The sequence below is a fragment of the Lathamus discolor genome, chromosome 6 (assembly GCF_037157495.1).
Source record: "Lathamus discolor isolate bLatDis1 chromosome 6, bLatDis1.hap1, whole genome shotgun sequence".
Taxonomy (NCBI): domain Eukaryota; kingdom Metazoa; phylum Chordata; class Aves; order Psittaciformes; family Psittacidae; genus Lathamus; species Lathamus discolor.
Window position 1 is genome coordinate 86,395,956 of NC_088889.1, and position 14,731 is coordinate 86,410,686.

The window sequence follows — 14,731 nt, forward strand, 5'->3', positions numbered from 1 at the left end:
AAAGGGGGTACTGTCCGATGTGGTCTTCTGAATCTCTCTACATGCTCTGAAATTGTAAGATGGTACTCGACACTGATTCAAAGTAAGATAAGTTCTCTTCCCCTCTAAATGCCACTGAGTAACGAGGCTTAATACAGGTTTCAGCTGAAGTATGAAATAATGTTTGTAAATGTGAACGTGATTTTGAAGATGAGAGCTTTCTCTTAAGCTATTTTTCTTCTTAAAGATGAGAGACATAAGAAATAGCTTTTCACTTTCTGCTTTTCTGGTCCTATTTATACAATTTTTCCTCAGCAGAGGGTAAGTTCCCTTAGAGCTCTGCTGTATTACACCTTGCACTGTCAGAAAAACAGTTACTGAGTAACAGGAATGTGGCTCTAACACTGCTGTGTTAACGCTTATCTTCACTTGAGTTACTCCTTACTCACTGACTGCTAATTAACTGGGAATAATTTAAACCTGTAAATTAATTTAAATAAATTTAAATAATTTAAACCTGTAAAGAGTAGTTTGAATATTCCTACCCAGTCCAACTAACTACTATGCTAAGATGACCCAAACCAAATATAGGAATTACAGCATTCTGAATAACATGCGTAAGCTCATAGGAAACCACATTTCACAGAGGCACTTAACTACTGAAGAGCTGTTTTGGAGTACACCTACTTCACAAAGAACATAAACCTTCAACCTGAAATCTGGGCCACTGCTGCAACCCAAGACCCTCTATATGCATCTTTAGTTTCAAAGAAGCATTTGGGGCAGTGGTGCTAACCTTCAGGTGAAGATGTAGACCCAGTGCTGAAATATTTTCTCCAGGTAACCCACAACTCCAGTTTTGAAATCTAGACTCATTCATATTTGTCTCTTTTCATTTTCTTGAAGTTTTTTAGCCCTTTCCACATGTTTTCAATAAAAGTGCAACAAGTAAGACGCTGTGAAAAGAGAGAGAGCACTGTTCAAACACTGGTCACAAATCATCTTCTCAATCTTACGAAAGCCACTGCAGATTATTAAAAGATTACAATAAAAATGTTCTTCCTCGTGTGCTGGACTAAGAAAACACGATGCCACTGATGCATCCAGACAGAAAGGCTGCATGCACCACAGAAAATATAAATCTTGTGCCAACCTTTTCTGAGGTTTTAAGAACAGTATTCAACACAGACACTAAGAAGACTGATGTTGAGCCAGACCCGAAACATACCACAGACTCAAAATCCTATCTTTTAACACCTCATGGTCATTGCAGAGCATCTGGAAAAATAATTTATTGCACGTATACAATACTGGGAATGTTCCAGGGGTCAGAACACACAGAAAAATAGAAATACACTCTATCTTTAAGAAGGGATCTTAGTATTTTTCACATGCACTACTTGCGCTGAGTTTTTGCCTTGTTAAGCAACAGGCCTTGCTTGGTATTTATTCAACAGGCTTTTCCTTTTCTAGACCTGTAGGACTTAAAACAGCACACTAGAAAAAAATGTAAATGCAAAGGCTGGCCAATGCATGTTGGATGACTTCATGAACAGAGGAAAAAAAATCCACTGAATGGCCTCACATACTTAGAAATGGCAGGGACAAACACTACTTTTCTGTTCTAAAATATCTCTCTGCAGAGGATAATTTGAACTTTAAAGTCACATGATGAAATCATAGGTTTGCTGAACAGGCAACGTGTATGGTTTGAATGACTTAAACCAAGTTCCTGTTTCCTTTACAGAACTGTATGTTTTTGTAGTCAGCGAGCGTCTGGATTTTTCATCGTGATGTACAGCAGCTAAAGAAGTTACTGTAATATATACACTCTGCTTTCGGCATAAATAAAAAGGGCTATATGCTCCAAACAATAATTATATTTCATCTGACTATTCGTAGTGAAAGTCTCAGCCTGTTTGTATCTGTGGAGCATTTTCTTGAGAAGGTAAGTGCTTTATATTACTTTGAATATGCAATGTTTTATTCATCACAAGAGGCTCAGATTGTGAAGTTATAATTTAAAGGGTTTAGTTTTCCCTTCTTTGACAACATTTGAGCTACACAAAGTAAAATACTGTATCTGGAAAATATCCTCAGAAAGCTGAAACTTAAAGCTGAAATTTACAATAAAGCTGAGCACTAAATAGAGTAAAAGAGACTGTTTCCCGGTAAGTACCTAACTCCTTTTGAACTGATGATAGCCGGATGATGAAACACTCTTCCACGGTCTGGAGAAAAGACTCCAACCATTGCCTAAAAGCAGTATTTTAAAGGATAGACATTGTTGGATAATCCGGACTACAGAGCGGGAATTGTATAGGACAGGAAACACGTCAGCAATGCTGCTTGGAGATTATGTTCAGTTACTGCTGATTCATTCATATTCTGGAAAAGTAAAAATGGAAGCTTTTGGATTCTCAGGAAACGGTTAATTTCTCAGAAGTTATGGGTAGGATTTTGTAAACCTTTACCACCTCTGCAGGAATTCTGACATTACAAGCAAGATGAATATAGTATTTTATATTTCAGTCTTTCATATGCTGTGAGCTGCCCCCTTCTTTTAACTTGGCAGATGTAATACAAACAGAAAGGACAAATTCACCCCCGAAGTATGTACAATGGTTTCAGCGGTTAATATAGGACATGCCCCCCAAAAGCTGAGTTTCATAAGGAATATCACGTGTATTTTTTATAACTAGATGAAAGAATATTTTCCTTCAAAAGGCTGGTGACAGAATGCAGAAAGACTGCCCTGCCAGATTTTTTATAGAGTTCTAGCTGCCAGGGAGAAACTCCCCATTTTAGGAGCTCTTCTTTCTAGACTTCAAATAAACAAAAGTTTCCTTGAAACCAAGCTCTTCATTTGCACAAGTTAACCATCAAAGTGGGGATGAGGGACCAAAAACAATGAAATCTTAGAAATTAGGTTCCCTCAATACTGAAAGTAGGCTTTTCAGAGCTTGTTATTTTTAAGCTGTCTTCTGAACACTGTGCTCATTTGCTCAGCTCCATCTGTTGGAAGTGAGGAATAACGTATGCACCATGCTCCAGAGAGTAAGAATCAAACATTTTTGCTTTAACTGCTGACACAAGAGGCAATGCATATGATAGTGGGGAAACAGGGCCAGAAAAAGGGAAGGGGGCGAACAAGAAAAAAGCGAGGGCATGTGAAGTTAAGTAAGAATTCACAGTATACTAATGATGGTCAATTAAAGTGAGAGGAAACAGAGTTAAAGAAAAGACAAAATATTGGAGCATGACAATACAGGGACAGATAATGCAAGTGGCAGATTGCAAATTACCCTTATTAATCAATCTTAGGAGCAACAGGAATGGGCCTGGCTTCTGCCATAGCTTCTATATATGTGAGCTTTGACATGCTACATCTTACCCTCAGTTACCAGTGAGTAAACAGAAATAACAGCCAGTTTACCGCATAGTATGTTCTGAGGAAACAAAAAACCCACATTCAGGTCTCAAGGTGTTTGCACTCAAAGCTGACAGATGCCTCTAAAAGAGTAAAAGACTCACGGCCCCCCACCAAGCAGAGCATAAACATTACATGCATTCTGAAATAAAACGTATGCTCCTGCAGTAAATCTAAGACCCAGACAAGAACTGAGGGGATACCAGATTTTCTCACAGTAGATGAAAAATGACAAATTCCTTTCTTTTTTATGATGGAAACTGAAAGCATTTGAATGAAAAACGTGGTCAGCTGCATGGGGATTTTGAAATAAAAGATGTGAGAAATAAAACACCCTTCTGGTGCTCTCCTGCTCCCATGGAACTTATCCTTTTATTTTAAATGAAACAAGTATTACCCAAAAAAGTATTAACATTTGCAAATATGTTCATCTTACTACAGCAGAAGTTGCAAGCTCCTCCATCCCATTATTATTCTAAGCATACATTTACTTCAGCACAAGAAACTGACACTTTGGGAATGTTTTAAAACTGTATATGCTTATAAATTGTAAGAATGGCTTTCCATGGCAGATGTGCACCTTACAGTCATAAAAGTCTCTAAAGCCATCCATTCCAGTGTAAGCAAATATAGAGAGAGGTTATGCCATCTGTGACTATACTCAAGCCATCAGCTGCAGAGGGTGCAAAGGAGTCAGATTTTTCTGATAAGGTCCAATTTATAATCTCACCTGGAAAACCCTAATGCAGCAACTTCATGAGGTGATAAGCAATACATCTTGTAAAGTGATATATATATATATATATATATATATATCCTTAAGCTTCACTGAAATAATTATGAAGAGACAAATACTGAAAAGAAGTAGACTGTAGGATAATGTCATAAATTAGAAATACGTATCTAAGTGTGAGCACGTTAGAGAGAAGAACCTATTTATCTTGTATGAAGTGTTAGGCGTATTTGATTGCAGACACCTGCACACGAGCCTTTCCTACCACAATCTGAACTCAAAATTGCACTTCCTCTCTTTGAAATAATTAGTGAGGCACCAGAGCCAAATAAGACAGTAGTCTGCCATTATCATTGTGATTTATTATTTTTAAAGCAGAATAAAACATTCTAGGAATAATTTAAGGGGGAGTAGAAATAATATCTGCATTAACTTTAACCTTATTTGCCAAAACAAAAATATGTCAGAATAAGCTAATAACTGCTAGCAGATATTTCTTCTACTGTGATGAACACACTACTGAATTGAAGCAAGCATTGTGCTCATATGGACTAAGCACAGCAAATCTGCAAACAGCTTGTTGTTTTGGTAAAATTTTGTTTGCCTGGGAGTCCTAAGGTAATTTTATGGAAGTTCCCTTTAAAACAACACACCTGGAAATCTTTCCTTAAGTCACAATTTTAATACCCCAATTATAATTATACACATACAGTTGCAGTGTTATTTCCCAACTGAGTATGTTAATTCTAGGTTGAATACATGGCTTTTCTTTAGTTTAAATCCCTTACCAGATGAGGAAATTTAAAAGACACACACTTATATTAGAATAACAATGTTTAGGTGGAAAATCAGCTTAGTATTGACATCACTGTTACGATTTGACAGTAATGTTAAACAATGGTCTGTGGTTATGAGCATTACAACTCGAAACTATTTCAGGCACTCATTTTGATACCTATGACAAATGAAACCTAAACACATCAATAGCCTCTATGTAATGTGGTGATGGTCTGTCATAATAATATCACAACATGCAAACTGATAGGTACAGAAAGAGAAAACAAGATGATGCACTTTTACACAGGAAGTCGCAACTACTGGAATATGCCGCATGAAGTCTAACGTTCCTTACTTTGTCTTAAATGCCCAAAGATTAGCTAACTAAAATGAAAATGCTTTCCTGTGGTCAAAAATGAAGCCATGTCAGTACCAAGGCCAGATCCTGAGCAACTTCATTCGAGTTTTGGCCTCGCAGTTTTTCCTGCAGATTGATTTCTTGTGAAACCCAAAACTACGTCCTTTGTTTCCTTTGCAATTATGCTACCATAAAAGCTGAATGTTGCTAAATTATTCTGAGAGTCTCTGCAAGGACAGTAAGCACGGTTAGTTGGCTCATGGTGTAAAAGTTATTGAGAAGATAATTAAGACCTTTAGAGTGCCAGAACTAAATTCAAATATTCAGCTCTGCAAAAGGCCTGATGGGACTAGAAGGTAACACTGGACATTCTGGTGGAAGAGCTCAAAATGTAATTATTTCTTAACCTCCTGGAACTACGGAGTGGGCTTTCTGCAGATGCTCAAGTGGTTCCACTTTCTCTAACAGTCACAAAGTACCTATCCTGCAGCAGATTAAGCTTCAAATCTCTCTTGTAATACAACGTCAAAATTTGACTTTCACTTTCCTTTATTCTTGAAATTTCTCCCAAGTATTTAAGAAGAGATAAACTGTTGAAGTTAGAATTTCATGGTCTTCAGATTTCCAGGAAATAATACAGAGAAATTAAAGCAGCAGAAGGAAGTCAGAAGAAGCAAGTCTGTCAAGCTCCATGGCTGCAGCTGTCTGAACAGAATAGCACAGTACATCACTTTCAGGCATAGAACCAAAGCAAAGTGGAGAGCACTGCTGCTACTTGATTACTGAGAAATTTTCTAGATTCCTCCCCCCAGTGCTTGAGTATTACACATGGAATATAATTTAGAAATCAGATCAGCTATATTTGGAAAGAGATGGGGAAATCACTGGTATGAAGAAATACAAAAGGCCAACCAGTTAACTACAGTTGTGAGGTTTTGCATGCGTGGTTTAAGTTTGCGCTTTTTCTTTTTAATTATTCTCACCCTTTAGTTTGAGCACCTTCATACAAACTTCAGTCCTTCTTAGCGGTTCATACTAAAAATCAGGTGAACAGAAACAAACACTCTACTGCAAGCATTTAGCATACATTTCCACAATTAAGAAGACAACAATATTTCCTCCCAACAACTATCATTTCTGAGATTTTTCACACCATTTTCCTTAAGATTGTTCACATTTAACAATCTATTTTTAGGCTTCAAAATTATATTGATTCTTCACTTGCTTCAGAGGCTTCCACCAGTTCTGCCCATCAATGCTTTCCTATATGGTAAACTTCAGCTCAGAGGTTAGAACACAGCCAGAGTTCTGACCAGCCAACTTTTCCCCTCCTTCCAAGCGTACCTGTAACAAAAAACAACTTCCCTGGGTGCATGAGGCCTTCCTGTAGTGAAATCTCTCAAAAAATAACCTTTTCTAGGAAGCAAGAAGCTCTGTCTTTAAAAGGGGACAAAGAACACCACTGAATCAAAACATAACTCCACGGGTTTATATAAATGAAATTATAATTACATAAGATTATATACACACTTAATCAAAGCCACTTTGATAAGTCAACTTTTCTAATTAAAACCAGTATTAGAATTCCAATTTTGAGGAGAGATTAGAAATATCAGAAATATGAAGTAGTGTCAGAGGTAACAACCATAAATGAATTGTCAAACAGTATTAAGACACTGACTTATCTATAATGAACACTGCTTAAAAACATTAATGCAACTTTATGAACTTTTACCAATTTAAAGTTACGTTCACTTTAAGAGTTAACATCACTACAATCCTTTTATGGGAAATGCATTATGTACAACTAAATATATCACTCTTGTTACCAGTATGACTGTACAGAAACTTCTGTACGGGAGAACTCTGCTGTCCTGTCTTTGCCTGATGTGCCGTCTACCATACACTGCTTGTACAGACTAGCTTTGCATACAACGGAACAAAGTCAAACCACCAAACTCTAACCTAACACAAAATTGAAAGCCTTGTGAGTAAAAAAGGTTCTTTTTTCTCAGAAAACAACATTCTACACTGTTGTAAAACTGCCTGTATGTTTAACTTTTTCCAGTATTAAGGACTATACTTAATCAGAAATTCAAAACTCATTAGGAATAGCGAGTCCATTATCTTGATCTTCTTTAGTACATATTATAGTCTCTTACAAAGGTTTTTGGCTTAAAAAAGGATCCTCCAAACATTTATATGGTAGCAGAATTATTGTATCAACATATCATAGAGTCATTACAACTAACAGCCTATGCATATTACTCTTAAAAGTCCCTATTTTCAGGAATTTATAACTCAGCTGTAAAAAATATTCCTTGCTAAAACTTTATCAATAGGTTTATAATGCACTGGTAATAATTTTCAAAAATTTAAGCATGCAGAAACCCATTATTTTTCACAGTTTTATGCAACAGTTATATCTAAAAATGACAGTGTTATTAATGTATAAAGATGCTTTAGCATGAAAGCAGTTTGTTCATAACAGTTTTTAAGCATTCACATTGATTCTATATGAGCTGCTCAGTACAGACTGCTGTTACAAAAGGCTTTTTTTCATACCAAAAAGGAAGCAAAACTAAAAACAAAGAAGGAATGTGGCTCTTGCCTCATATTGTGATTATCTTTGCACTTTCCTCAGTGTTCAGTGTGAGCCCTGAGACTGTGAGCTGGGTTCAGACAAAAATCCCACCCGCTCAACAGCACAGAGAAGTTATTTTGTGGCTGTAGCTGCAACCCACACACTGGAGCTGTCCTTACCCTTTTTTGGCAGGAGAGTGAGGAAAAGTGGCTCCACCTAATCCCAGAGCCAACTGCTTCCAAGCCACCAAACAGCCAACTCCCCCATCTATTCTACAGGCAACATGAGTGCGTTGAATCCTGGCTGCTGTCTACAGGGCTGAGCCACAGTGAAGTCCAGTTTGCATGAGGGGAGGAAAAGGGAGCAGTGGTGAGAGCAGGAACCAGATAGAAAAATAAAAGGGCAGATTTCTCTGGCTAAAAATATTATGCAAGTTGGCCTAAAATTAACATAGGAACTTAAAACCCACCAAAAAGATACTACAGCTATTCTGAACAAATGGTTCATACTCCTGACTGCACATAATATTTAATACAGAAATTACAAACTGTACTTTAAAACCCGTTTCACCTTCCTTTTCCATTTCAGATTCAAACTCCACTGAACGGGAAATAAGCACGGTGTGGAGGGAAGGATGGCTTCTCACAACATGACATGGATCAGCTACCCAAGCAAGAACTTGGCTTTCAACTCCCCAGAGGAAATCGAAGCCTTCATAGCTTCTCAAAACATCATATCAAGACTTATGCACTGCTACATCGCTTTTTTTGTACCAACAGGATTAATAGCCGGCATATGTATTTTGATCATTTTCATAAAGAATTATGTGCAGCAGAAAGTCATAGAAAACTCAGATTTGCTTCTTGTAGACTTCACCATCAGCAATATTATAATGATTCTTTTATCATTTTCTGTTATCACGAGACCTGACTATTTAAAAGCAACTCACCTCGCGTGTAACGTACTGTCATTTTTTTTCAACTTCAGTTATTTCAATTCTCAGTATGTTTTCTCGCTGACACTTCTCATACTGTTACTGAAGAGATTTCCACCAAGGACTGCCCTCAGCAAAGCAACTCAAAGACCCATATTGTGTGTTGGATTTGTACTTACATACGCCTTCTGCTTGTCACTGACTGAGGCAGTACTGGTTGGCACAGATAACTACCGCTTGGAAACAGACTGCCAGTTAGATCCATTATTTGCATGGCCTGAATATGAGATCATTAAATTCACTTTTGGATTTGCAATCCCATCATTTCTTCAGATACTCTGTTTTACTGTTCTTTTTGCAAAAGAAGCACCTGCTGAAGCTCCAGCTTTACAACAGCACATTCGTACTTACCCTGCTGCGTATATTATAAGCATAACGATATTTATATGCCGTCTCTTTTACAACCTTATGCTTCTCTTCAGGACAACATTCAAATTACAGAAGAGCATTGGAACTCCAAAGAATGAGCTTGTGATGAATATTGCAGAAATAGTTTTGTTCTGTGAGAGCTGTGCTAGTTTGGTACTTATACTTTGTTTTCACAAACCATGCAAGGATGAAATACTTAAAGTCATCCAGAACTGCCGAAGGAAAAACACTGCCAACAATCACCTGGAAATACCAGTAACAGCTACAATCCATGAAAGTGGGTCTCAGTAATACCCTGTTGTTCTGAGGAACTGTCAATCCATTTTACTTTTGAGTTTGTTTGTGGGTTTTGGTTCATTTTTTCACTTCTTCAAAAAAGGGTAATTGTTCCTTCTTTAGAAACCAAACTTGGACTGTCTTACAGCTAGCAGTTCTGAACTAAAAAAAAAGATTCTTAGTGCTAGTATTAGCAGTGATCTATGAGAAAACATGTAAGGTCTGAAGTTTTTTTGCATATAGATATATCTATTTAAATCGCCTACAGTGTTAGTTCAAAGCCAAGTAGTAAGAAAAGTACTGCTGCTATAGAAGTGTGCTTTTGTAATATCACCACTGCCCTGGCAAAGTTGCAAGCAAAAACATAGCGGAAAGCAACTTTGAACAAAGGTAAAAATCTTCAGCCAAAGCATTTTCTCAGGTGTGCTGCTGCTTCTGATTTCTTAGCCTACAAACTACTTATTTTTATAACACTGGTAAATTCAAGTAGCAGCAGCAGTGAAGTATGACTTAAGAATCCATTATAACCCTGAAAGAGTATGTAATACTATATGTCTGCTGTAGCACTTGCTTATATACACACACACAAACTAAGCATTTCTTCCCTTCTTCCATTTTCCTCTTATACTTTTATTGGAGCCCTTAAGGGTTTTGTCTGAATTCGTGTGCCAAAAAAAGAAATAAATTTCAAATTAATGGAAAGGCTGGTCCATAAAGGAAAGCTTCAGCTCCTTTGTGAGGCACTGAACTGGAAAGATCAACAGGATGGCTAATTAAAAATCTGCACAAGAATGAAAGCTTTTTGTTAATGTACTCTAAGCTTCAACTCTGCATTAAGACTTAGAGCAATTATTGATTTAAGCCATTCTTGATGAGTTCATTCAGAAGTATGAAGATGCCTTGGAAGAGTCACACAATAATATACTAACTAAAAGAACAGGAGAAAAGCCAGCCCAGAACAGTAGAAGTGAGGCATGTTTGAAGCTGGGCAGAACCCAAGTTTCAAACTGAAATGAGGGCTCTGCTAGAGACAAGCCAGGAGCATAACACATTTAGTTTAGAATTCCTGGGTAAATGGTGCGAAATGGGGAAGAAAATCTGAATCAGCAAATAAAACAGCTGTGGTATAGGAGTTCAGTTGTAGCCCTGCAGAACCAGCAGCCAATGCATACCGAGGTGTAGGTGCAAAGTTTTAAACAGTGCAAAGTTTTAAACGCTTGCTTTGAGCACATTGTTACTGTAACTGAATTTGATCAGGAGCGTCTTAGACATTCAGTTTTAGTTTCAGCTTTTCCTCTCATGGAGCTGGAGGGAACTGAAACAACAGGGAAGTTCAAAAATTGTACTAGGGCATGTAGTGACGGGAAAGGGGGAATGGCTTTAAACTGACAGAGGGGAGATTAACATTAGACATTAGGAAACAATTCTTCACTATCAGGGTGATAAGACAATAGAACAGATTGCCCAGAGAAGCTGTGGATGCCCTGCCTTCCAGGACAACCCTTTTCTGGGCAGCAGTGGAAGGTGTCCCTGTCAGTGGCAGGGGGTTGGAACTAGATGATCTTTAAGGTCCCTTCCAACCAAAACCAGTCTGTGATTCTGTAATTCTATAAAGATGAAGACTTACATTGCAAAGTCATAAAAATACAGTGGTGTGATGAGGAAAGCTCAAGTGACCTGAAGGGTTCTGAGAAAAGTCACTTTTATCCTTAAATATGTGCCTTTGCATGACACCCGGATGCTAATGGAAGTGACAGATTTGGTTTTGGAGTTGTATGCTTTGAAAGGTCTTCCTGACAGGGTCCAGATTTTTGTAGAGTTGGTGCAAATTAGCACAAGCTGCCTGAGACAGAGAGAAAGCAAGCACTTATCAGTCAAGAGGAACATCTTCTGTAAAACAACAACTATGTGCATAAATGGAAGAATTATATTTGCTCAACAGTCATAGTTTCTAGACCCAGTATTTAGATACATGGATCTAGTCTTAGACATCCAAGTCCTGAAATGTATGGACCATGACTGCATCACATGCAAATAAAGGGCAATACGTAGTCTTCAGTCAGCTATGACCGTAAGAACCAATGTTTCTGTGAGATGCAAAAATCAGCTGGTAAGATGTCTGCACTGTATTATGTCAGCCTGTTTTCCTGTTCAATTTTGTTCTGCTGCCAGCATGAACAGATGGCTAATTAAAGGCCACTACATATAAACAGACCGTTATAGAACCTGGTCAGAAAGGAAGTATGTAGATAATCATCTCTTTGAATACAAGACCCAATTTCATACTTGTGAAAGGATTTCTCAGCTGGCATCAGAGATACTGTTTTGCACCTGAGGAGGAGATTAAACAACATGCACCAAATACCAGCCCTGCAGAAAGAAGTTTGAAGAGATGAGTTCCGAGAGCTGTAGATCAGTGAAAAAGCTGACAGACTGAGTGAAAGACTATGTCAGAAGATGCAAGCTGTTTATCACAATTCAGGTGAACATCATAGTTTCAGCTGCACCATGGATAAGTAGGTTATTTTCCAGTGCCGCAATTATGCTCAAAGGATTCTACTTTACTCACTGCTTCTATATATTTTATATTTGAGGATGAAAGAATAAATATTGTGTTGTTTCTGAGTCCTGAGTTACTGTTAAAGGTGCCTAAAAGAAAACCTAGTAAATGCTGGCTTTAGTTAATGTTGGCTGGGACCTGGAAACTGGTCTAATGATGAGTGAATCTGTAAGGAACCTGAAGGTTCAACACAGGTGGAAGGTGGAAGGTGTTCAAGGCCAGGTTGGATGAAGCCTTGTGTGGGATGGTTTAGTGTGAGGTGTCCCTGTCCATGGCAGGGGGGTTAGAACTAGATGATCTTGAGGTCCTTTCCAACCCTAACTATTCTATGATTCTATGATGATGCTTCATGATACTGTCAGCAAGGAACACAGCTGAAGCAGAACCATAACCAAATGTCTCAAAGTAATAAAACCAGTAGGGCCCTACTGTCAGATCTAGTACCTGGGAACAAGTATATCTTGTCAAGAATGACCAAGACTGTGTAATCCTGGATATGGCTCCTGGCTGAAGTATGTGAGATGCGAGTGAATGTATTCTGGCCTCTTCCCTGTCCATGTCTACTGTCATGGGGAAAAGGGTATTTTCTGGATGGTCAGTTATATTGTCATAAGGAAATCTCTATGAGCAATGAAAAGACTTTGAATAGGAGAAAACAAAGTAAACAGCAGAGAAGAGGTGGAAAAACGCATTAAAATAATTCAAATAGCTATAAATTAACTGACAGCAGTGCATAAATGTTTTGCTAAATCATTCTTGATAAAGGTACACAGAGCTTACATTAAAATTCAGGACAATGAAAGTACAGTCCTAGCGAAAACCTACTTGTACCCAACTAGATGAGCACTAATACCCCTATGTGCAATAGAGGAAGGAACAGAAACAGTCCCCCAAAAAGCATTCTAAAACAACCTGACAGGAGGGAGAAAAGAGCAGCTTTGACTAAGATTAAAAGTAATAATTTTAAATTACTAATAATTTTAATTGTATTTTTAAGAACAAAATAAAATTTCCCTGCTCTGAGAGATTTCTTTCCCCTACACCAGCAACAGCTTTGCTGAATGCTTACTACTTCCAGGCTTCCCCTAATTGTGAACAGTATGTTCCAGAAGAAAAAGAGCATATATTTTTATAGGCATGATGTCAAAATTAACTGAAGGAATACACTGGAAAATTCAAAGCAGAATATTTTACTTCTGCACCGGTAATATTCCTTTCTTTGTAAGACTTTGGTCTGCTTTTGAATGAACCTTTCCATTCAGTAAAAGAAATGAGCTGGCTGCTGAAGTTTAAGCATGAATTTCTGAGTTGGTAACATTTGGAAAAAGAACATGTAGAGACTCATCTTGCTAAACCAGCTGACTCAAATCTGCTCTTATCCCACTGCAAAACAACATCTGAGCTAAAGAGAGATTGGATTTGCACACTTGAATCAAAACTTGAGCTGCTACGCTCATGTATTACTAAGCCCTAGTTACACGCTCATTTCAAATGTACAAACCCTGAAAGGGCTACAGCATTATTTATCTTGATTTTGAGGTAGTTGCAGAAGTTTTGGGGTAGGGCGAAAGCTAAAGCAATTCAGCCAAAATAAGTACTCTATATAATGTTTACACTACACGTTGTGTGACAAATTGTCACTAACTGACTAGAATCAAAGAACGCATTTCACCTCCATGTGGGTACAAGTGCCCTGCAAAGGGCTGCCAGACTGCACAATTAAAGTGAAAACCATTGATGCTTTGCAGATTGAATTTCTTCATCTTATCTGGATAGAGCCTGAGGTCCTGTGATGAATCACCTTTCACTCGATAACATTTTGTGGTCCAGTTTTGTAAAATTCTTATATTATCCCCAAGAGACTTGCAATATACACTTTAAGAAAAATAAAAACTTTTTACCAAAATAGTTTACAGGGCGTTGTCCCTGCCAAAGAAAAGCCTGAACTTCTAAAACTTATTTTTAGTAAGAAAAATGCATTCTCGGAGTTGCTGGCAACTGAAATGCCTAAACACAAAATCCACAGCCAAGGTTTTCTGTGGGCATAGAACACAATTCCAAGTCAAACCAAGTTTGATTATTTGCAAGAAAGGGAAAATTACTGAGAACGGGCAGGATAAAGTGCGAGACTGCTCTAGAACAGGGTAATGGACGCAACCAGATGTCATCAGTGGCTGAGAAAGGTCACAGTCGGTATCCATGTAACACAAAGATGAGAGAGAATTTGGAGGATGAGATCCACCTACTCATAAAACTTCGTGAACATTACAACAGCATCTCTATTTTCTCTATACTCACACCTCACACTTTCTTCCCCTCAGCTATCACCTTTTTGCAACACAACAGCAGGCCCATATGTTGAAGTCTGCTAAATTATAGAGAACATCTTTTGCTATACCCACTTTTAGCCTCTTGGTGCATCTAAGTGCATCACAGACAATTAGTGTTCCTTAAAGACTCCACATGTTGAGATATATACAAAAGTTGACTACTACAGATTTAAAAACAAACCTTAATTTCCTTTATTTAAGGAAAACCTTAAATGCTGGATTACTGAGGCCTGACATTATACAAATGCTATCACATCAGTCCATTTTACATGTTTTAGCAACAAACAAGGTAAGGTATGACAGGCAGACCCGTAATGCTTCATACTGTCACAACTGTGAAT

General features: G+C 37.8%; 2 protein-coding genes across 8 annotated transcripts in view; one reads left to right on the plus strand and one right to left on the minus strand.

Moving 5' to 3' along the window:
- Nucleotides 1-14,731, minus strand: part of C6H7orf50 (chromosome 6 C7orf50 homolog) — a 134,092-nt gene that overhangs the window by 94,606 nt on the left and 24,755 nt on the right. Inside the window, exon 1 of one of the 6 annotated variants that reach the window (XM_065684465.1) lies at nucleotides 8,975-8,993. The exons of 4 other annotated variants lie outside the window; for them this stretch is intronic. The gene's annotated coding sequence lies outside the window, so the exon portion shown is untranslated. Of the gene's footprint in view, nucleotides 1-8,810; nucleotides 8,939-8,974; nucleotides 8,994-14,731 lie in introns of those variants that run through there. One more of the 6 variants, XM_065684464.1, reaches the window with a different exon arrangement.
- Nucleotides 1,669-12,125, plus strand: LOC136016793 (uncharacterized). 2 transcript variants are annotated; one of them, XM_065684451.1, is made up of 3 exons: nucleotides 1,669-1,927; nucleotides 7,110-7,264; nucleotides 8,450-12,125. In XM_065684451.1, exon 3 carries the CDS (start codon nucleotides 8,496-8,498, stop codon nucleotides 9,513-9,515), a length of 1,020 nt encoding a protein of 339 aa, XP_065540523.1. In that variant the 5' UTR covers nucleotides 1,669-1,927; nucleotides 7,110-7,264; nucleotides 8,450-8,495; the 3' UTR covers nucleotides 9,516-12,125. The 2 variants fall into 2 exon arrangements, with proteins under 2 accessions (XP_065540523.1, XP_065540522.1); XM_065684450.1 differs by lacking the exon at nucleotides 7,110-7,264 and having other exon boundaries at nucleotides 1,670-1,927.